General features: G+C 38.0%; 1 protein-coding gene across 2 annotated transcripts in view; it reads right to left on the bottom strand.

Moving 5' to 3' along the window:
* c1h8orf34 (chromosome 1 C8orf34 homolog) overlaps positions 1-24,744 on the bottom strand; it is a 166,745-nt gene that overhangs the window by 48,168 nt on the left and 93,833 nt on the right. Inside the window, exons 8-9 of one of the 2 annotated variants that reach the window (XM_015606949.3) lie at positions 13,605-13,740; positions 304-392 (exon numbers count right to left, since the gene is read on the bottom strand). In XM_015606949.3, the coding sequence (XP_015462435.1) occupies positions 304-392; positions 13,605-13,740 (225 nt within the window). The remainder of the gene's footprint in view (positions 1-303; positions 393-13,604; positions 13,741-24,744) is intronic. The other variant, XM_049485830.1, reaches the window with a different exon arrangement.

Here is a 24,744-nt window from a genome sequence, read left to right as displayed (position 1 = left end):
ATTTAAAAAAATACAGGGTCGGACTATCACTTTAAGGACGAGCAGTCTCTAAAGAAATGATCTGGCTGGTTGTGTGGCTTGAACAAACACCTCCAGCGTCTGCAGTCAGATCAAGTTGAGCACCCTTTGGGTTGGAGTGTCTCTTCAATGGCATTGAGTGACTGCTACACAAAAACAAATTACCAAGCATCCATCGCCTTTCAGAAGGCTACAGAATGTGACACTGTACCCCGTTTAATGCATTCCTCTCTAATAAGGAGCTGTCAGGGAGAAGAGGAGGTAGAATAGAAGCTCTACGCTTACACGTTACTTCGGGCACGGCTTGCTCGGGAACTTTTTTAGGTGCTGGCTCCTCATCGCCTCCTCCTGGCGTGAGACTGTTCCCCTGCAGCCTGCAAAACCCAAACAAAACAGGCTCAAAAGATGGCACCAACCAAAGGCTTCTATTACACCCAAAAGTTCTGATGCACGGAGAAGATAACAGTGCTAATAATATCATATTTGCCGTGCTGAGTCAACCAGTGTGAAATCACATCTCGATTTTCCACCCCAATACCTCGCCTGGATGAAAGAGTGGAGACAGTGTGTCTCCATTCATAAAGGGTGTTGAGACACAGCCCAGGTAGGCCATTTTTCTTATCATCCATCATCATCATCATCATCATCATCATGATGCCTGTGAATAGAGATATGGCCAACAGGGTGTGGGAAGAATGAGGGGAACACACAGGGGTGGTAAAGATGTGATAACTAACCACATCCAAAACCCACTACATACAATTGACACCAGTTTCACAGCCTTTAAAGTTCTTGTTCCCGTATCTGACACGATTCACAGATTGTGAGGTTGTCTAGAAGCCGCATTGCTGATTTTTTACACAAGCTTTTAAAGAAATTGTTTGATAAACAATTAACATGGTTTGCTGCACTGTAGATGATCAACTAAAATGTGTAAATGTTTAGTTTAAGGCAGAAGATGCTAGACTAATGTTGCTAATTAACAATGGACTTCCTTAACTGTCATTAATCTTGATAAAACATGCCAAATGCATGCTTAAAAACTAAACAGTTTAAATCAGTTATTTTTATTTATTTTCAAATATATTTAATTAAATGTCATAGACAGATCTTATTTATGTAGCAAGTGTTATTTATGTCATAAGAGTTAAACTGACCAAAATACTTTGTGAAGCATTTAGGTGGTTCATATTGGGGGTTCTGTTAATTTGCAGTTACTGATGCTGGTAACTCTGATGAATTTATCCTGTGCAACAGAGGAAACTCTTGCTCTTACTTTCCTGGGGCAGTTCTGATAAGAGCCAGTTTCATCAAAGCGCTTTTGATGGTCTTTGTGACTGCACTTAAGGATAGGTTTGCTTTTAAAGTTCTTGAAATATTTTGGGTTGACTGACCTTCATTTCTTAAAGTATTTTTTCTTTATTTAGTTGTGTAGTTCTTGCCATAATATGAATTAGAGCATGACTCAAATAGGACTATTCACTGCATACCAACTCTGATGCTCTCAAACACATTGAGTGGCAAGAAATTCAAGTAATTAACTCTTGACAATTTCAGCACAGCTGTTAACTGAAAGCTGTTAACTGACTCTACCCCATAAAACTGACTGAGAAAATACCAATATGTGCAAAGCTGATGAAAAAACACTGAATTTAAGGTGTATCCAAACTTTTGACCTTGGTGAGAATGTGCAGTTGCATAGAGCATGATGAAGAGTAATTTTAATGCAGGTAAATGTAAACTAACTGCTGTGTGAAATATTGTTTTGTTCATTTTGTTAATGTCTGAAATACTGTCTAAATTAATATAGATACCACTCTGTTTTTAGAATGAATAAATTCGATATTGCAAGGAAAGTTGTGCTAATGATAGCATTAATTCTAATATTTAGCAATACTGCTGCTTTTACTGTAAATTGGAACAGTTTCTAAAATTTGCTGCCCCTTCCATTCAGCTAAAGGACTATATTAACTCCATATACCAGGTTCTAAGAAACACAGTTTTTATTCCATAAACAAATGGAAACTTGGATGATTTTACTTTAAATGGGTTAACAGACATTTTTGGACTTGACAGAGATTGTGAAACTCTAGAGTAAACAGATATAGAGTTTTCACTCTTTAATTGAACAGAGTATTTCAACATATCTTTAAATGTCTTCCAGGCTGGACATGGTTACAAAATCAGTCTCTCAAAAGAGTCTGGACTTCCCCAATTCACTGTCAGACAGGCAATCTGACACCAATGTTAGCTTCCCCAGGAGTGGCTGTCCAACAAAAATGACTCAAGACCAAGTTATTTAATACGCTGGGCAATCGCAAGGAACCTCAGGGTAACATCTCATGGTTTTGCAGGCCACACCTACATTGGTTAATGTATGTTTAAATAAATCCACTGTAAAGCAACTGGTGAACAAAAATGTGTGAATTCATTAAAAGCAGGGAGGAAAGATCACTGCACACTTTTTTTTTATAACTCATAAGAGGCCACCAATCGTTACTGTTCTTAGGTATGTGCAGCTCTCAGTGCCCTTCAACTGAAAAGCAGATAGTTTGTGAAGTTGTAATAAACTGATTAAAAGCTTAATAAGTGATGCTGAATGCTTTATATAATTTATCTAATGGTAATAGCATAAAAATGAACTTAAACCTGCCGTGTATCGCCTGTTTTCCAGCTCCTTGACAGCATTCAATAAAACAGTGCTCTGATACACAAACTGGCATGTGTATAGTGCTAGTGCTAGTGAACTGGTTACACTGCAATAGGCCTTGGAATAAATGATGCATGGTTGGTTATAATTTAATATATTTTTTTTTTACTTATTTGGCTAAACACCAAGACTTATTTTTTTGTCTTTTTTATAAATATTTTTGCTTGCCAAATTTCAGTTTATTTCAGTTTAAGTTATATTCAGTTTATTTCCAGCAGAAAGTTAAGCAATTTTACTATAGAACTTTACGGAAATGATTTAAGAACCTCATTCCAACTGTGAAACATGGTGGTGGTAGTACATAGTGTTTTGCTGTGTTTGATGGTATTTACGTTCCATCTACCAAACAACAGTGAAAGTTTATGCAAGAAAACCTACACACACACCTTCACTGAGTTACATTAGTTGTGTACAGAAGAATACGCCCAAATTCCTACACAACACACACTACTGGTCAAAAGTTTTAGAACACCCCTTTTTTAGGTGCCTTTTCATTTTCTCGCCTTAGCAATATCTCTAATATCATACAAAGACAGTGAAAAACAGATCATTGCATCCTCCAACAAACAATATATGTACACCCTTAACTGTGTTAAATCAGTTGTGTATGGAGGAAAAGACCAAAACATTGTAGCACATAGAAAACTCAGATTCTTCAGTGACCAACATGGACATACAGCTCACACACTACACACACTTATTAAAACTTAAAGGGAACATTTTTAACTAGTTATATAAGCGGGAAAAAAAGGTATAAACATATGCAGATGGCATGGTAGGTAAGATAATCTTACAGACAGCATTGCTTTCCCTCAGGGTGACATAGTGTGTCATCAACAAGGCATTAAAAGTGTAGTTTAAGAGCATGTTATAGATGCTAAATCATACCAGGTTGTCTTTACAAGAAAAGGCCAATTATAACCCTGTAAATTATGTAGTAAATCTCCAGAGAAGACTGATCTTGGAAAATGGACCTACAGCAGGGATATCTGCATACTTTACTCCTCAACAATGCAGTGCTCTTAAACAGTTCCTTGGACGCAGTTCGCTTCAGTAAATCACTAGACGCCACACTTAGCTAATGATAGGCCTCGTTCCTCTCGCATATCTCCATGCCACCATTGCATGCTTCTCCCTTTATGCAATCACGGCAAGCTATTAAGAACAAGGACAAAAGCAAAGCTCCTCGCATTTTACAGCTCAACCCACCACTTTTATAGCCATTAAGCTCCGGGCCCTCTGTTCTGCCATGATCTTCTGTGACAAAGTCAAAACACACAGGCTGTTCCATTTCTACGTCTATACTCTCTCTCTCTCTCTCTCTCTCTCTCTCTCCGAGTCTTAACTGCATGATTTGCTTGAAAACCACTAAAAAGCCTAGAGCAGGCCTGCTTCAAATAAACCTCACTTGCAGTGACCAGAGTCATTTATTTAATGATGCGTCTAACTGGGAGAGCTAGTGTTTAGCCAGTATGGCCTCTGGAGCGTTGTGGAGAGGGATTAGCGTTTGTTGCTAGCAGCTATCACTAAGCAAGGCTGGGTTTAAGACTCTAACCACACTAAGAGGCTCAGGCTCACGTTAAGAGACCACAGACGCAGAGCAGACAGCGCTACAGGATTCCCCTATACTTTTACTCACTGACCACTGTTCTAAAAAACCTCCACACGAAACTTCCACTCACTGGCCACTGTATTAGAAACCTCTACACAGTACTTCCACTCACTGGAATTCCATTCACTTTATTAGTGTGTGGGGTTAGTACAAGGTGTGTACCAGACACAGTGGCATTACTGTTGTACTTAGAGGGCATTTCATTATAAGTTACTGCAAGAAGGGGCACATAGAGGGCACTTGATGACTTTCCCCCCACATATGGGCAACCGATAGGCCACTGCTGTCTCTTTTTTGCCTCTCTAGTGGGCACTTTAGTGATGCTTTTTTAACCATGGGGCACCTGACGGGGCAGTTGCCCCTCCTGCCTCACCTTGAGTTCACCAGTGTGAAATGTAAAAAGTTTTTTTTTTTTTTGTTTTGTTTTTTATATTATTATTCTGCTACACTGAAATATGACTAAATTAGGCATTGTTGTTTGAAATTCATTTGGTCTTTTTACTTATTTTGCCTTTTTCGAGCATTTTTGGTTGCCAAACATTCAGTTTATCCCTAGTAGAAAGATAAGAAAAGATTTTATTGCATAAGCTAAATAACAAAAAGTGAAACATGGTTGAGGCAGTTCGTGCTGTTTTTTCTGTATATGATGTAACTAAGGTTCCATCCACCAAATAACAGTGAAGGTTTATGAGTAAGTAAACCTAAAAACACTTTCACTGAGTTAAATTTGAGTTAAGTTGTGTATGGAAGAATAAGCCAAAATTCCTAAACAACATACACTACTGGTCAAAAGTTTTTGGAACACCCCTATTTTATACTTGTACTGCACAAGGGTTTTTGGTGATCCTTCTATCTCTAATATGAAACAAAGACTATGAAATGAGCTAGTGCATCCTCCAACAAAACAAGATATGGCCTCCACCACCATTTTCTAGAAGAAAATATAAAAATCCTGGACAAAGTGGAGCTGATCAGTGGATCCCTACTTTATTAAGTCCTTCACTGAACTGAAATCCAGACTCATACTGTTCCCTGCGTTTCCATGTGGGAAAGACACTGGAACAAATAGCCACTGTGCTTAAAATCGTTTGACCCTGCATTGGAAACCAGGCCTTTGAAAGGGGCTAGACCTGAGATTATTATTAATTATTAATGAGGAGACCAGCTACTGACTGGAATATGAATGAGAGTTTTTGAAATGCTTGATATGGCATCTGTTTACAAATAAAGTCCTGTCAATCCGCTTGCTGGTTGTGCCGAAAGAGGAGGAAGGTTAGCATGCTAGATCGTAAGCCTCATGTTTTTTGTACATTACTAAGCCAAAACGCCACAAACTACACGTTATTTTAAACATTTTTGTATCATTTTTAACAATAATTTAACCCTTTTTTAAGTATTTTGCCTTTATGTACATTACCAGGTATTCTACAGTCTGTACAACTGTACAATAGTACAATCATTGTGAGTCAAAAGTGGACAAGAATATGATGAATGGACAGCCAGTCTGTCTACATTCAGACATGACTTCATGCAGGATTTATATGCATGAAAGCTACTAACGTTATACAGCGCATTTAAACAGCCAATCCCAGCTATAATGCTGCAAAGCTGCATTCATTCAACATTCTGCACTTCAGGCCCATAAGCTCTTGCATATGCTCCTGCCAGCCATTTGTATTCATTGCAGTCATTTCTACCCAGTACCATGTGGGAAATAGTGTCTGGTGCTGATTTTCGAGAGGAAACAGGAGATTGGGCTCTATTTTCAGGCTAACTATTTTCAGGAGCATGTGAGCTGTAGTTAGTTACGTCCTTTATCATCTTGAGGTGACATTTCGGATACAGTGATCAAGTACAAACAATAAATCAAGCAGTCTTGTCTAATAGGAGGGTGCACTAAAGCTCTGGCAGCACTTCTTCAGTCCGTTCTCCAACAGGACAGCACATTATGATCTACTGGAACCACTGATTATGGCCTCCGGGTTCACAAAAACAGCTTCTACTCTACTGAGTCAATGAAACATATCCTAGCTCTGATTATGTTTGAAGGGCACATGTTTGACATATTACTTTTGTTCAATTTAGGATGCAACAAAAATACTGGAATAAAAAAGACAGAATTAGGAACGAGACATACACTAACCCGTATTTAGTAGCTAAAAGATTGGATTCCAGATTGGATACCAGATATCAAATGATATGTGGAAAGCTGCAGTTCTACTACCTGTAACACACTACTATTACTGTACCTGTGTACAGTAAATGAAAACCAGCTGTTTTTGTAGCTTACCTTCCATATATGGTCTATTGTACATATCTTACACCATGTGCAGGGTATACTGTGATGTCCATAGCTCTCTTACACCCCACCAACAATCTATCTAGCAAAAACGCTTGTGAATATATCTACGCCAATAGGCATAGTAGTCTGGATTTGGGGTGTGTTCAGGTACATTTCTGGCATATTGCTATCTTAACAGCTTAAAACCCAGGCGCACCACTGATGAAAGCAACCTAGGCAGACACCAACAGTCAGACATTAATTGCTATCTTGGCAGTGATTTGTCAACACCCGTGTGCCGCTTGCTTGGACACGCAGCAGTGCCCAATATAAACACTTAGCGGCATGCTATGCAAACTTTTACAACAATAATAAACAGAATTGGACATGATCTCTGCTGAGAGGTGTTGGACATGTCTACGTAGCTGTGCCCCCGAAATAGCAATACGCCAAAATCAGACCTGGCTCTTAAAGGGAATGGCAAGTGAAACACTGACTGGTTTATTGCACGCTTAAATCACACCCATAATTAATGAAGAGAATTAGTCCTGTTGTTACGATAGCACAGACACACTGATACGTCCTAAAGAAATTCCAGTTGTAATTTCTCAAATGTATCAGGTTATTGAATTCCAACATGTATTCCAAACTTTGATTGCAAAAAAAATATTACATTAAAAACAAGTTTCAGCATTGTGAAGAGCTCAGAGCTATTAATTTGTAATCTGTAATTTCCAAAAGTTTGGAATTGTGAAATGTGCTATTAATTTATGCTTCCAACAAGTTGTGCAATTCTGTAATTACAAAAAGTAACCAGTATTCTAATTACAGAAATATAACAAGTTGTGGAAGTCTAATATGTAATTTACTGAATTTGAAGTGTAAAATTCCGATATTTATTTGTACAAATTAATTACATTATGTAATCGACTATATTCCCATATCCAGAACCACATAATTGCTTACTATTCAGAAATTAATTAATAAGAACACTATAAAATAACAAGTTACCATCTATTCATTCTGTGATCAGAGACCAAAACCGTTTAGATGTGGGAGCCCCGAGGATTAGCGCAGTAAGTGACATCATTACAGCTAAAAACATGTACATGAGTAAGCCTGCAGCCCACACTGGATGACACCCGTCCTTCCTCAGGCAGACAAAAGGGTCTCAGTGTGTGTGGGGGAGAATGTGAGGAATGCTGCTAGCGTCCACCAAGTATTCACATGCCCAGAGAGAGAGAGAGAGAGAGAACGAGAGTGTGTCTGTGTGTTTGTGAATGAGAGAGAGAGATAGATAAAGAGAAAAGGGAAGAGAAAGAAAGAGAGCTAGAGAGTGATCCAGTCATCTGTATAAGTTCTAGTGTGAATCAGTAAACAGATCTGAAGTATACACTGTAAAGGCTTTCTGGCGTTTTTCTTTGCGAGGCCGACTGCTGCTCATGTCTGCTCTTGTCTGCGTGTGTCAGGATGTGCTGGAAGAAATGAGGAAGACCTGCTGTCTCACTATCTATCAGTTTCAGCTCGGATACTCTGACTGGCATTTGGCTGAATTTGTTACGTTCTTGTCAGACTCCTAAAGCCAGAGCAATGTTACATATGCTGTATTCCCATTACAGCCAACAGGGATGGAGGTGTGTAAAACACTGTCTATATAAGGTACCAATGCATAAGGCTAAAAATATATATAATTGGTCTCATTGTCCTATTGGTATCCTTCAAGTAAGAGTGTAACATATTTCAGTATAATATATTTCAGTAAAACTTCCTCCTGCAAGTTTCTATCATTTGTGAAATATGTGAAAACATGGTAATAGAATTACTAATAGATTTATTGTTTTTTTTAATAAAATAAGTAGTTTTGATTTAATCTGTGCAGCATATTCAGCTGCATGCAACATTTTAAGCAGGCTGCATGATTCATACTTAGTAACAATCCTCAGCAGGTTACACAACTTGTAAAAACCTTTTGCATCCAGCTTTAAAAAATAAATGATCTTTTGGGAGATTTCTGATCATGATTATCCATGACTTAACCTTAGGTGACATATCAATAGCCATGAGTCCAAAAGAGCACGGCCTACCTTGTCATATGACAAGAATTCGCTTTTTGAGACCCTTGATTTTTTCCTATGTACCACCGAATATAAATAACAATAACCTAATAACCTAAATAACAAGATACAGCTCTGGAAAAAAAATCTTCAGTTTCTGAATCAGTTTCTCTGATTTTGCTATTTATAAGTAAATATTTAAGTAAAATGAACATTTTCGTTTTATTCTATGAACTACAGACAACATTTCTCCCAAATTCCAAATAAAAAAAACAGTCATTTAAAGCATTTATTTGCAGAAAAAAATGAGAAATGACTGAAATTGCAAAAAAGATGCAGAGCTTTCAGACCTCAAATAATGAAAAGAAAACAAGTTCATATTCATAAAGTTTTAAGAGTTCAGAAATCAATATTTGGTGGAATAACTCTGGTTTTTAATTACAGTTTTGACGCATCTTGGCATGCTCTCCTCCACCATTCTTACACACTGCTTTTGGATAACTTTACACCACACCTGGTGCAAAAAATCATAGAAACTTAATTTTTAAGTGGTCTCTTATTTTTTTCCAGAGCTGTTCTGGGTCACCTGCATCGAATGTACATGTGATTTTTGCCTGCTTTTCTGTTCACATGGACAATTCTAGCCAGACACTGCCAGTCATGGTCATGGTCATGTCCACTGTGGGTGGTAATGCCTTATATGACACATTTCTGGTATACAAGTGAGGAATGCCAAACGTCTATACAACTTTAGACACGGAACGTCCCAACCATCCAGCACCAATTACCAGTACTTGCTTAAATCCTAGTCAGTGTTTAAATCTCGTCTCAAGATAACTTTATATGCTGCTATCCCGTGACTTTTGGCATGCCTGTCCAAAGCACTGACATTATCTTTTGCAAAAAATGATATTCTGAACATCCTCAATATAGTCATATTGCTCTCCTGTGTGTTGAATATTACCGATAATAATTGATAACCCTATAGTTGTTCGGTGTAAATGGTACATATTTAGAGCTCACAGCAGTGTAATTGTGTGTGTAGATTGTGTTATATATTACACTGTTTAAGCACTGAGTATATCACCACAGTTCATAGCTCTGCTGTTATCCAGTCACACACTGGCTGTTATCTGCTCTACGAGACGCGCATGTCGTCCTCCACACTCTCGGCAGGATGCTGAATGCAGTCGCACACAGATTATCACATTTAAGTTCAGCAGCTTGTATCCGGGTTTGTCACGGTCCGTGCTGAATGCCTATCTGGGTCAGTGAGAGACTTCGTCAGCGCGTGTGCCGTTCTTCCCAACAGGAGTAGATCTGGAATGCACTTTAGATAGGCGTTCCTGTCTAAAAGCTGCTCAGTCTGGAGATAAAGGCCAGAATGCACTCCGTTACCTCAGGCTGGAGACAGTTATTCAGATCTGTGATGTGCTGATACACACACACACACACACACACACACTACAAGGACTTTGTTCACAGAGTTCAATGAGAAAGAGAGAGAGTTTTGCTGAAACAATTCTGCTTCATTCAATATTTTTGAGATTTTGTGCACTATAAGGTGCACCTAAAATCCTTTAGACTTCCCAAAAATCATCAGTGCACCTTTTAACCCTTGTGTGGTGTTCGGGTCTGTGGGACCCGTTTTCATTTTTCATCAAATGATACAAAAAATATATTTTTTCTAACTCAAACTTATTGGCTCATTTTTTGTGAAAAACATATATCAAAACACATTTTTGATAAACACACACTGTACACCCCCCCCCCCCCCACACACACACACACACACACATTTATATTACACACAGTATGTTTGGCCAAGGGCTAATAAACATTGCTTCATTTGTAAATTTGAAACTAAACAAATTTTCTACTCATATCTGGAGTTTAATTCATTTTCTTTTACATTTTATTAAAAAACTAATAAAAAAAGAGTAGCACTTTTTAAAAGAAATGTAACATAAGAAAGGTAAAGGGCAAATATTAACCATGTTAGCTGTTTATATTGCTTGCAATTTAGGTGAAGCAAACAAGTGTAAAGCATGTAAAATTGCTTAATTTTGCTGAATTATATACAAGTAACAATGTAAACGAGTAACAAAAATATGAATACCACACAAGGGTTAATCCGGTGCACCTCATTTATAAATTTTACCAGTCAGATTTTTAAGGAGCAGTAAAGCCACTCTGCTGAAGTGTTATATTGTTAGAGTGCAGCATTATAAAGGAGTTTCAGTTTAGTTCTCCAGCACTGACACTGGAGCAGTATTAGCATTAGACGCTAACCATGCTAAGCACTAGCTGTTTCGCATTTCAGAGGTGAGTATTATCGACCTGTTGCCTGCTGCTAACCCCAGCTAGCATTGCTGGAGCAGCATTAGCATTACTCGTTAACCGCACAAAGAGCGTGAGTATATCAGACTCTAGTCTGTGTGTTTACAATGTTAAAACAAGCTACGAGCGACGGAGCGCTACCCTTATATCACCTAATATCACCCTGGCTTACCAGAACACTCAAGATTCCTTAGTGTAGTGCTGTCAGATGGCCTTAGCGGAAATCTGAAAATCTGAGTTTACTGTAAATAAACAGAAGAGTTTTACTCACCCAAATAAACAGGAGAGAAATCTGTGTAGATTAACATCCAGTGCTCATTTGACTTAAAAATATATATATATATATTTTTTAAGAATTACACTTTTGCTTACTTAGCTTTACTTAATTTAGTTACCTCCCCACCACCACCACCTAGTGGTTCCTTACTAGTGTTGCATAATGTGCCTTATAATCCAGTGCACCTTATGTATGAAAATAGACCAGAAAATGAATGGTCATTGATGATACGACTTGTAATCCGGTTCACTCTATAGTGTGAAAAATACAGTATTGTGAAGTTGGTGTTCATCCAAAATCGTGACCTCACTTACTCTCTAGCTTGTTACTAAATACAATCAAATTCTCAAAGGAATTCAGGAATTTTAGAAGAAACAAGATATTAGAGTAGGTAATACTTTTGTCCATATAGTGTATGTCCAAAGAACTGTATAGATTAATAGAATTTGGTATCAATTCCAGAAATTCATAAACCACTGCACTTTTCATCGTTTAATTCTAAATGTTTATCTCACTCTACCTCCATTTTTTTTAAAATGTTAAAACGCATCTTAAATTACTATTAATGTGTATTATCACATTAGCAAACAGAGTATGATTGAGGCATTTCTAAAGTACCAATGTAACTAGATTTACCAAAAAAAGGCTTTTTAATGACATGATTCCATGGTTTGGAATAGCATATCTTTGTAATTTCCCCCAAAGTCCCACTGGTAGTTTGGATCAAACCGACATACTTGGATATTATCGTCAGCACTGAGCCACAGGACAAGCTCATTAATAATAACCTGATATACGGTAACTAAGCCAGCAAAAAAAAAAACTAAAAAGGCAAAAAAAATGGGTGCATAAAAAGTCCTTCATCAGAAAATCTTGTAAAGATGGTTCTTTATGCTAAAACCATTTGAAAAGAGGCTCTTTATTGCACAAAAACAATCCCACTATTGTTATGTTTTAAAAAAGCCTTCTTCAGTACTGTACAGAAATGTACAGTTTGTTTAAAGTATGGGACTATAATTTAATAAATTAGAAATAAAGAATGAAAAATCTTAACAATAATAAAATAAATATTTTATTGTATATTATGTGTTATATGATCATTCTATGTATTTATTCCACATTAAATTGATTTTGTTTTCATGGAATCATTTTACTAGTAACCTATAACCAGCTTGTAAGCAGCCATGGACTATAGTCATTTAATTGGACAGAGTTTCACCAAAAAGATTATTTTCTTTTACAATTTTATGCTTATGTGATTTTAGCTGGTAAATGCATGGCCATGTCCAGTTTCAAAACAAATGCAAAACCTTTGCCAGGTAAGTATTTGTGACATCCATGCCCATGTCTGTCTTGTGTTCTTCTTTTCTCAGCCCTTTCTTTTCCTGTCTTGTCTTCTTGCTTGTCTTCCTTAGTCTCCTTGTTTTCCTCACCATGTGCTCTTTAGCATGTGGCTCTGTCTCTTCCATAGCCATGCCTTGCCATTTGTATTCCCACCTGTGTCTAATTTGTAACCAAGCCCTCTTGTCTTTAGTTACCTTCTCCATGTGTTCCTTGTCTGTGTCTGTGTATGTATATATATATATAGCCCCTTTGTTTCAGTAATTCTTTGTCTGGTCTTGTGCGTTTCATGTCAGTTCAGTTTGTTCTCTGTTCTCAGTTCATTCCTGTTTGTTTAATGTTTCTCTGTCAGTTTGTTTCTCTTGTTTATTGTTTGTTTTCAGTTTCTGATTTGTTTTGAGTTTGTTTTTACTAAAGATTACTTGCACCCACCCTCTTATCCTTTATTAATTACGTATAACTTGGTAATAATCTATAGCTTGTGTATTAATCTATAGGGGCTCTCTATAACCTGCATAAATCATCTCAACATCTGGCCTGTTATTTCTGTTTTTTCCTCAGCTAAACTGGAAGCTGAAAGACACACTCAGTCTTTTAATGTAGAAGGTTATTAAGTATTTTTGTTCTAAATAAACTTGTTCCTCACTGTGTAAATTATGATGTTCAGTTTGAAAAACAAGTCATAAATCTAAAAAAATCATGTTTAAGAATTATGTTGGGGTCTAAAGGGTTAAGGACTCTAGAAACTCAAACAGTTTTACCGGGTATGATGTGTAATTACATTCCTTAGGATCTGACTTACTGATTCATATGGGATAAAGTAGCTGTATAATTTCCATATGCACACAAACACATGTAACCAATACACACTTATACACACACACCAGCGGGCTCCAGTGGTGATAGATGAGGCTTGGCTGAAGTAGCAGGTCTGTTTGGACAGGTCAGTGGGTTTGTGGGTAAATATTTACCTTGCACACCTTGAGCAGATGTTGAGTGTGACTTTGGCCTGAGGCTCTGGGCAGTATGAGCTGCGGCCCTGGCTGAACTTACTGCCGGACGGCACCAGGCCAGTGACCCCTTCCATCCGCAGATCGTCCAGATCCTCTGAGAGAGACACAGGGAGAGAGACAGACACAGATCCAAACCGGTTAACTGCTTTGGTAAAAGGTCAGAATGGTGGTGGTAAACTGCGGGTGAAAGTGAGAGAATTTACACTACTGTTCAAAAGCTTGGAATCAAATGTAGAAATAGTTTTGTTGCAAATGCTGTTTCAGCCCATGTGGAGAAATTATTGCAGTGTATCAAATTACTGACAGTAACTGCTGACAATGATTAAATTAACACATTTGTCTCAGGTCTCAAATGTAGAGTGTAGAAAGCTGTGCTTCTAATTATAATGTGCATCACTGGCATTTTATCATTTTTCTTTTAACACGTGTAGAAATACTGTACATTATCATGGAAATTGGTGACATAATCTTGTGCCGTGTTTAAGCTGAGCTAACTTTAGCATCTAATTTTGTTAAAAGCAGTCACACATGCTTTTCTGGGCAACAAAGAGATACATTTTATTGTTACATTTCTGCCATTCACACATCACAGAAGTCATGAGGAGATTCTAGAATCAGTTTTATGCGTGCTAAGCAGCCAATTAACACAGGCCTCATTCTTATATTTCTGTTTATGATATACAGTACACACACCTTCTCATTTATTTAATGTTCTTATTTTTTCCTATAATGTATGAATACTGAAATCACCCAGACTATACAAGAACACAGGAATTATGTTGCAACTGAAAAGTGTTAAACAAACCAAAATACCGTGAAGCATTTAGGTGCTCTTATCTGGGGTACTGTTAACTGGTAGCCCGGATTAACTTATCCTGTGCAACAGAGGTAACTCTTGCTCTTCCTTTCCAGGAGTGGTCCTGATGAGAGCCAGTTTCATCATCATAACATTTTTAATGGTCTTTGCAACTACATTTGAACATAATTTTAAAGTTCTTGAAATTTTTCACAATGACTGACCTTCATTTCTAAAAGTATTTTTTTTTCTTTGCTTAGTTGAGAATATTGTCATAATATGGATTAAAACATTATTCTAATCACTATTTACTGTATGCCAACTTTATATCTTCACAACTTTACAACTGATGCTCTCAAACACATTAAGAGGCAATACATTAAAGTAATTAACTCTTGACAAGTTAACTGAAAGCCTGAAATCCAGGAGACTACCTTATAAATCTGACTGAGAAAATCCAGCCAAGATGAGCAAATCTGTCATCTAAGCAAGAGGTGCATATATTGAAGAATCAAAAATATAAAACATATTCTGGTTTGTGTAACACATTTTTTGTCTACTGAATAATTCTATATATTCTTCTACATAGTTTGGATGACTTTAGTATTAATTTACAGTGCAGAACATTTTTAAATAATGTGTCTAAAGGTATGACTGGTACTGTACTTGATAATTATATGCTTGAAGCGACAAACATACCTTAAATTGATGATTGAGCACCCCATAAAAGGATAGCTATGCCCATGACACCAGTACATTATGTACTATTCATTGAGGTGACTAAGGACAAACAACTGAAGATGGGTTTTGGCAAGTTTGAATTACAGAAACATGATCGCTAAAAAGACCACCTGTGTGGTTACAGTGCCTGTGAAAGAGCTGAGTAAGTTATTACACTTATTTAATGTACCCACACTGTGTGTTGTTTTTAACACACCTGTTTTGACAGCATGCTTTGGGGCAGTCAGAAGGTCAAGCCAGGTAAATACAGTCTCAGAGGAGACAAAGCGGAAACAAAAGGCAGGGCAGGTGTTGGCAGATGTCACTGATCAGATTTCAGTTTCAGCACCTGCTTTACAGTGATTAATGCGAGGCCTGGGGAACTGAAGCTGATCCGGGATCGGTGACAGATCAGTGCGAGCAAGATCAACTCAGACTGAAAACATCCAGAAGGTTAGTAATTGCTCGCTGTCCGCGGGAGGAGTGCATGGGATAAGAGTTCTCAGCTGTTTGTGTGTGTGTGTGTGTGTGTGTGTGTGTGTGTGTGTGTGTGTATATGTGTAGAGGAAGAGATGAGGTGAGCCACAGCACACATCCTGACCCACCTCCTCAACAGCTACTACACACACTCACACATACACTCTCATATGCACACATTCATATACACACAGCAACGCCCAGACACACACACACACAACCCTGCTCTCATGCTGAAATTAGAAGTGAGATAGAGATTAGCCCACAGCTGTATGGTTACGGAGATGACAACATGGCCAGGAAGAGTGCAGATGGAGAAAAGAGGCTACATCCTGACCACAGCAAAGAGGAAAGATCCAGAAAGCCAACAAAGAGCAAAGAACACAGAAACAGACAAAGAAGACAACATAAGAGGCCTGCTGGGATAGCATCAGCTTATCTGGAGGACATGTGTGATCACGGGTGTTGCTAGGTTTAAGCGCCCCTAAAACGAGTCCCACAATCCATAAAAGTGTCTTTTTAAACAAAAGTTTTATCTTGAATAGGCTAAACAAATAAAATCTTAGATTGTAAATCATTAAACTGAATTTTAAGAATGAATCTGCATCAGTCTCCCTCACTGCACTCTCAAAAAACTTAAACAGAACTCTTTATTCTGTTGTTATCTGATGTGATGTCACACTCCTGATACACTGTGTGTGTGTGTGGCCAGCCATTCAGTCATGGATATTGGGTTGCTTTTAAAGAAACAAAGAACAGGTTCAGGTGAAAGGATAAGGTGAAAATAAATGATGGGATTTCATTGCTCAGTGTGAGCAGTGATGCTCAGTGTTTCTGATTTGAATCTAAATTATTTCTTCTAATATGACCCACTCACCCCTCCTGAGAACTCTCCTCAATTTCCTTTACATTCAATATGTTTTTTTTTAAGGGAAGGGTGGTGCTCAACTCCCCTAAATCTCTGATCCTAGAATCCCCCCTCTGTGTGATACAGTTGTACACGTCTCCTCAGTCACAAAGCTCTCACTGGACAGCAATAAAAATGTCTGCAGGGCAAAGCAAGTTTCTAGTGGGTTATATTCTGTTCTATGGCTCACGTGCTCTTGTAATACAAAGTGAGTATAAGTAGGCTTGTTGCTTTAAAGTAGCTATGAAATTACAGGTGGTGTAGTGTAGTCTGTAAAAACCCCGCCTTTTACTCGAGGGACTTGGTTCAGCTTACTGGACAGGCAACCACACCAGGATACACTAATAAAAGAATTTAATCGAAGACCCTATCCGGACACGATTAGTTTACTCTGTTATAAAATTCTTGCATCCGGACTGCAATTGAAAAAACAGGAGTTTTTTTTAGGCTTTCTCTGTCACATGACATTGCGTTGTGAGGAATTGGTTCAATAGCTCCTCCATTTCCATTCGCTTAAAAGGCACTCATTACGGACAAACAGCTATTTTATTAAACGAGAGGAGACAAAACTCATACATATAGATCCAGACGGGACTAAAATTAGCAAAAAAGCAAAAAACAGTAGGTAATTCAGCCTGTAATTTTCTCAGAGGATGTCTTAGAAAAACACATACATGGTCGTTCCAGAGAGGAATACATTTTTTTTTTCTCCCATATTGTCGAGTTTGATAAGGCATACATGGAGACTATGAGGAAAACCATATCATGCTCTTGACAAAGGACATATTTTCATAACATGACAGCACGGTTTCTTCTGTTCACTGTCAGCAGGTGCTGAAACAGTGCAGCTCTGGCAGCAATTACAGTGTTCAAGTACAAAACCGAGAGGAGGGAATAAAACTGAAGACTGCTGCTCTTCACCTCACAGCTGCTCTTCTTCTGGGTTTAAACTCTGGGCCTCTGCACAGACGTGTGTGATCAGGTAGATTAAAAACCAATGTTGGCTTGTTTTATACCAGAACTGAAGACAAACTGTGATTAAGATATTTGTGAATTGCTGCAGAGAGCCAGCAAAGAACAAACCACACAGAAGAAGCCAAAGGAGACAACATAAGAGACCTGCTGGGATTGGATCAGCTTATCTGGAGGATGTGTAATGTGTGATACAGTTTTACATGTCTCCTCAGTGACAATGCTCTTACTTGACAGCAGTAAAAATGACCAAATAAAAAAGGGAAAGTTTGTAGAGTGTAACATTTTTTAATGACTCATATGCACTTGTAATGCAAAGTGAGAAGTTGAAGACCCATGTTGGCTTGTTTTATATCAGTACTGAAGGTGTATTGTGATTAAAACCACGTAGTTTTATTGTTAATACGTTACTTTCTTTCCCAAAATGTACAACAAGTATAGCAAAATAATAAAGTATTATAATAAAAAATAATAAAAGAATGAGAGACACTAAAAGTACAAGACAACAAGATCATATTGATGGGAGAATTAAAGAGGGAATAAGAGTACCATTGTAACATTAGTGCAAATATAGTGGTAGAAAAGCTTTAAGGCTGGTAAACTGAATGTGTGGATACAGTTCTTTAAATGTCACAGTTGTAGAGGGAATTAAAGTGGGTATGATAGTGCAAGTATAAGCAGTAGTGCAGATATGGAGTGTATGGGTGGATGTCAGTTTTTGAAAAGTAACTGTAAATTGTTTCTGACTTTTCTGCATAAATTAAAACTACAAAATTGCCATTTTATTATATCAGAAACACTTCAGTTGTAACTCCACCTTGCTGTTCTACAGTTAAAAACTATTACCTACTCTGTGTTAATCATCCTTTAGATCTTAATCAGTGATCAGTTTCTAATAACAAGACCACCCTTGGCAGGATATCTTTAAATTCTGGCCCATTCCCAACCTAGAGATGACACTAACATGTAAACATCTCAGCAAGCCTGAAGTGCCGGATACACACATACCAGCACCACACACACTACCACGTCAAGGTCACTGCTAAAAGTATTGAATCTGACAATGAGGGACAAACAAGACGAGAACTAAAACAAGCAAGTAGCCAGGTCCCTGCCCGAAGGCTTACACGTTACACTAAACCCACTGCAGTAATTCTCATGCTGCTATTGTGTTACCCTCATAGTGTGTGAAGGGAGAGATGGACGTGCACCTTAGAGAAGAATAAAGCGTGACAAACGGCGGGATTAACTGGAGACATCCATCCACTGAGAAACTCTCCACTCTTCCCTCACTTGCCCCGTCTCTCTGTCTGAGTGGATTGTGTGGAAAGAGGCCCTATAGGAAATTCCATATCAACTATACTTAACAATTCCACTGTTGCATTTCTTATCTTGATTTCTCAAAACTTTTGAGAAAACTGGTATTTATTTGTTTATTATCTTATATTATCTATTTCCTATCCCAGCTACTGCTCAGGGTTGTGTTTGTTCCTGGAATAATTTGGGGTAAGAGAGAAATAAGCCCTGAACAAAGGGTCAGTTCATCACAGGTTACTGCACATGAACCATTCATTCACCCATAGTGGAAATTTACCATGGCCATTTCACCTATCAGCTTGTTTTTGGGAGGCTAGATCAAAAAATGGGGTCTCTAAAGCCAACCCACCAAACTTCTTGTACACCAGGATAGAGCAAGGATCAACACAAGGAGCTGTGTAGTGCACACTCTAATTGAAGCCCATTACTCTAAATAATGGCAGTATTTTAAAATACATATATTAATACATACATTTATTAAGATCATGAATTGGAAATTCAGTCTGTAAGTTTTGTTTATTTGAGGATTTAGAGACCACTCTGCTAAACAAGCAAATAAACAAACAAACAAACCAAAAACAGACCAAGAAACAAACCAAGAAACAGGGAAACACTAAGTATATGGAGAAAATTATAACAAAGGAACCACAAAACCTGACTGACGATAAACATACAAGAACCGACAAATTAAACAGGAAACTTTAAATACACATGCATGAAACAGGAAACACCTGGAGACAGGTAACGAGGGGGTGGAGCTACAAATGAGCACAGGTGAAAACACTAAAGGTGGAGACATGGGAGGAACACACAGGACCACATAGGGAATGACACGGTCATGGAGGAGGAAAAGTAAACAAACACAGAGAGCAACACAGGTACAGAAGGGAACTTACACATTGATCAGAAATTTTTGCATCCCATTTCAAAAAGAAAAAAAAAATGATTTGAACTACAGCTTTAACTGTCACCCAGTTAGTAGCTGTTAAAAATGAAGATGAAATTAAAGTGTTCCTCAAACACTTAACACATTTAAAGTCATTTAAAGTCTCAAAAACATATTTGTAACTGTTTTAATCAACAAGTGAGCAAGTATTTTATTGTAATACCAAAGCCAGTTCTCAACAACACACTAATATCTCACTTTGAAGCCACTTAGTTTTTCACATAAAATGCCTGACTAACTTTTAAGGATGTTATGCTGTGAATTTTACAACCTTTTTTTCAGTGCAGGATCTATATCGCTTCAAAGAGCTCACGTCACCCAGAGCAGCAACTGCTCACAAAAGTCTGTTTCCTGTCAGCCAGACACGGAGCCGCACTCACACGAACGTGCAGACAGGCGATCTGAACAGAGCTTATACAATCTTAATAGCTGTAGCAGCTTAGCTTAGATATCAGATGCTCCACTCACAAGTAGAGACTGAAGCTATTATTGCTGTGATTTAAATACTGTATAAGCACACTGCTAAATGTAGGGATTGTAGGGAGTATATTCTGCTCTCCTGGGCACTAGAATAGTTATGAAGCCTAGAAACCCAACCCCTGTAGTGGGGTCCAGTGGTATTGTTTCTAAGAATAAGCTTTTAATATGACATTTCTGGTGTACTCTGTGTGATTATTTTGTTAATTCCTATATTTCTGAGTGCCCAAATCTATTGTAAATACATATATAAAATAAATAAAAACTGCACAGCATTTATGTTCTACTGGCAGCACAGCACAGCTCGTAATGCTTGGACCCCAATGGTTGCCACTTGCAAAGTAATTTACTGGTTTGGTTTTAGTTGCTAACAATGATTCTTTTACCCACAGATGAAACTGTGGAGCTGCTGATATGACGTTTTCCAACAGGGCCTCAGTTATGTATGTGCTGAAAATGTACTTTCTGTGTGTGTGTTTATGGTCTTAAAGGGACCAAAAGTCCCCAAACATGAACATTTGTGGTTGTGGTGAGGTTAAGCTGATCTCCATGAGGAAAAATGCTTTTACTCAAAAAATGCAGTTTTTATAAGAAATAGTCAAACATGCCAAAGCTTATGTTTTGGTTGCTGAGATTAAGATTAACTCACAGTAACATGTACAGCACTGTGCAAACATATTAGTCAGCTTATGATGTAATTGTATGTAAAACACTTTAAATACTTCCATTTCTCCTTTTTGGGAAAAATCAGTTAATCTTTCTTGTTAAATTGGACAACATTTTGTACATAAAAACTAAAGCGTGCATTATTTAGACCAGAGACTGTAAAAAAAGATGGTCACTGGTCGCCATTCCCATTCATTCAATGAAAATGAAGCCAAAATCTTCCGCCATGTTTGTGATCCTGAAACCCGAGTCTGCGCAGTAGAGACCAGAGGAGGGAGAAAGACTGTGGAGAGACAGCCTACTCATTTAAATAACCCCGCCCCTGAGGGCTGCCTCCACACAGAGCCATAGAGAGACTATGGTCCCACCCATACAGTCATTGGTCCCACCCCGGCTAGGTGTAACCCAGCCCTTTTACAATAACCACACCTTTTTGAATAGAGCTGAATAACGTTTTAAAAACGAATTCTGTGGGGATATAAAAATGTAACAATATAAGCAGAGGTTACACTAGCTGTAGGGCTGAACGATTAATCGTTTTTTAATCGAAATCGCGATTTGAATGGACGCGATTTTTCAATCGCAGGAGCTGCGATTTGAATTAGCCAATAGCCTGCAAGTGTTTCCAACTTATGTGGTTAAAAGCGCCTGTTCTGTGTCTGAGAGGCTTGTGTGTGTGTGTGAGCACACCGCCTGCTCTTCTCCGATTGGCCTGATGCAGCAGGGGCTGGATTCATTTGAATATTTTTTTCACTGGAGGGCGGGGCTGCGTTCAACGCAACGAAGCCAGCATGCACTGCCGCTCTCTCCATTGCAGCTACATCAGGGTGAATTAAATTTAAAGTGGCGCTTGGACATGAGTGGAAGACTTGGATAAAATAATTTAAAGCCAGGCGGACACTGTGCAATTGTTTAAATGCGTTGTAGAGTTCAGATTGTCTGCGAACCCGAACCTGACTTGATGCCCGAACTCGCGCCGGGTCAGCAGAGAATTCCCTCCGCTTTCCTTTGCGCTCTGTCAGATGGTGCTCCAGAAAATGGTCTGTGAGGTAGATCTGTTTTAATACAACAAATCACACTATGATCTTTATGATGTACCACAAGTTACACTGTTATAATCACACAGTGCTGCACGCGTGTCAGCAGCTGCAGCTCTGCCTGTTTAAAGCTCCGCGCGTGGGTTAATCGGTTTGCGCCGCACACATCGCCGGGGTGACGACGCGTCTTTTTGGGGCAGAAATAATATTTCTTTATTTTATTTCTGCTATTGCGTGCCGTTTTTCGTTTATATCTTTTGGAATTCGTTATATTGTAATTTTATTAGTATTTGGGGATTATTAAATAAAATATAAAAGTAATATATAAACAGTATAAATAAATATCAGTTTGTACCAGTGTTGGGAGTAACGGCGTTAAAACAGCTTCTGGCCGCTGTGCCTGTGGTTTGGCGTGGTGAAGTGAGGCACAATTGTGACGATTTGCTGCTCTAATCAATTCAGTGATTGCCGTGGACAAGCCAAGTTCCGAATTAAGGACGTTAAGCTCTTTTTAGCTGCTCCGATGTTTGTGGTGCTGCTGCTTTCTCTTTTAGAGCTTAGATTTTCTGCCCGAACCTGACCTGACCCGAGGACCGACCCGAAATCGGGCTCCTATTTTTATTTTATATAAAGCTTTGGTGTGCTAATCATAATGTTGCTAAGTAACCAATTATTATTGTTCACTAAAGCGAACGAAATAGCGAAAACTGAAAGTGAAAAACATTTGTGTTAACTGAATCTGATAAAAACGGCAATTAAAAGAAAATAACATAACTATCTCGAACTGTATTTTGTGTTTATAAAACTAACTACAACTAACTGAAATTACTGATAGAATACCCTCATTTTCGTGTTAAATTAATTTAAAAGCGCTGTTGTACAGCGGAGTTGTACAGCGGGCGGTGTTGTGCCGAGCGCGTGGCACCTGGTCCGTGGCGTTAGTTCTTGTGTAAAGCGCTCGCGCTAGCCGCAAAATACGACAGAAAACACTGAGAAACTGCAGAACTATCTATGGGATTACAATATGAGCGCCAGGCAGATGAAAGAGAAACAGCAGATACAGCGTGAGAATATTTACCTGTGAGTAGTAACTCACACCAGAAATCTCTCTCTCTCTTTCTTTCTCTCTTGCAAAACGTGCACGTTTTGGGCCTGATCTAAGCTCTATTCTCTTTTGGCAAGGCTGTTGTTATATTAATACCATTTTAACGGTCATTAGATTGTTGTTTTTGTCCATTATTTTTTTTGTTTATATATACATATTTCCTTTGAGGGTGGCTTGGTATGTTTAATTTCATCCCCAGACGCGTTTTTCCGTTTTTTCTGTTTTTTTCAGTATTACAAGTTTTAGTAATTTTCTTTGGTTGTGTGGAGAATTTCGTTTTATTTTTTTTAAATTCGTTAGATTATATTTTTGTCAACATTTTGGGTTTATTTTCGTTTGTTATTTTTCTAATAGTAAATGTATAATTGATTTCCTTTTTTGATGGGCGAATATTAAAAAGTAACGCGATTAGTTACTTTTACTGGTAACTAATTACTTTTATAGTGGAGTAACTCTGTTAGTAACTCAGTTACTTTTTTGGAGAAGTAATGAATAACTATAACTAATTACTTTTTCAAAGTAACGTGCCCAACACTGGTAGCTACCAGTATGAAGCTAACAGCTAAAAACTGATTTACTTTTAAGTTCATTTATTTGTAAAAATGCATCTCAAAACTCAAAGAGTTTAGGATAAAACCGATATTTTGCTTTTTTTTTAGCTTTTCTGCTAAGGCATTACTGTCCACAGCGGACCAGTCAGTTACTGATGTTGCAGTTATACCTTTTGTGCATGCAAGCATTAATGATGCTACTTTTGCATTTAATGTGCAAAAAAACTGATTTACTTTTAAGTTAATTTATATTGTAAAAATGCATCTCAAAACTCAGACTTTACAGTTACTGATGTTGCAGTTAAACCTTGTTATTTATTTTGTTGTTACTTGCAATTTAAAAATAAAACTGAAAACTGCATTTAATCTGAGATACCTGTGAATATTTTATGTGGAAGAAGTTTATAAATTTATTTGATAGGTATGGTAACCACTAATACAGGTTTAGGTTTTTGATGGATTAAAAATAATCGCAATTTAAATCGCAATCGCAATATTCTGTGGAAAAATCGCAATTAGATATTTTGCCCAAATCGTGCAGCCCTAACTAGCTGTTGCATTTAAATAATGGAGGTGGAATTACAGTATACTGGAAAAAAACGTGATTAATATTTGTCTCTTTTGCCATTGAAACCTATGGGGGTGGGTGGGGTTACACAGCTTTCTGCAACCATACAGCAGGGGGCGCCCGACCTGTGGTGGCTTCACTTTTGAGAGACGATGCTCTGTCCAGCTATATACAGTCAGATTCAGAGTAGGTTCAGACCTGCATGTAATTGTTCATGTAAGCACTTAAAACAACGAAGGGAGAAATTGTTAATATGTGTTTCTTTTAAAAAAACACTGGCTATTGATCACTGATTTCGGTCCCTATTATAGTGATCTACCGAGCACCATGCAGTTAGATTTAGGCCGTGTCTGTGTGTCTTTAGTATCGTGAAGACCCTAAAAACATGCCTTGCGCAGCTTGAAACATGCAAAAAGGTGGATACTAATTCTCTTAATTAATCATGGGTTTGTTCGGATTGTAACATGAAATAAACCAGTCAGCGTGTCACTTGCTATTACCTTTAAGGGCCTGGTGCGCACTGACTTTGGCAGATTGGTATTTTAACAGCGCAGCACTT

Source organism: Astyanax mexicanus, chromosome 1, assembly GCF_023375975.1.
Source record: "Astyanax mexicanus isolate ESR-SI-001 chromosome 1, AstMex3_surface, whole genome shotgun sequence".
NCBI classification, from domain to species: domain Eukaryota; kingdom Metazoa; phylum Chordata; class Actinopteri; order Characiformes; family Acestrorhamphidae; genus Astyanax; species Astyanax mexicanus.
The sequence above is the reverse complement of the archived record's forward strand: the minus strand, read 5'-3'. Positions and strand labels throughout refer to the sequence as shown.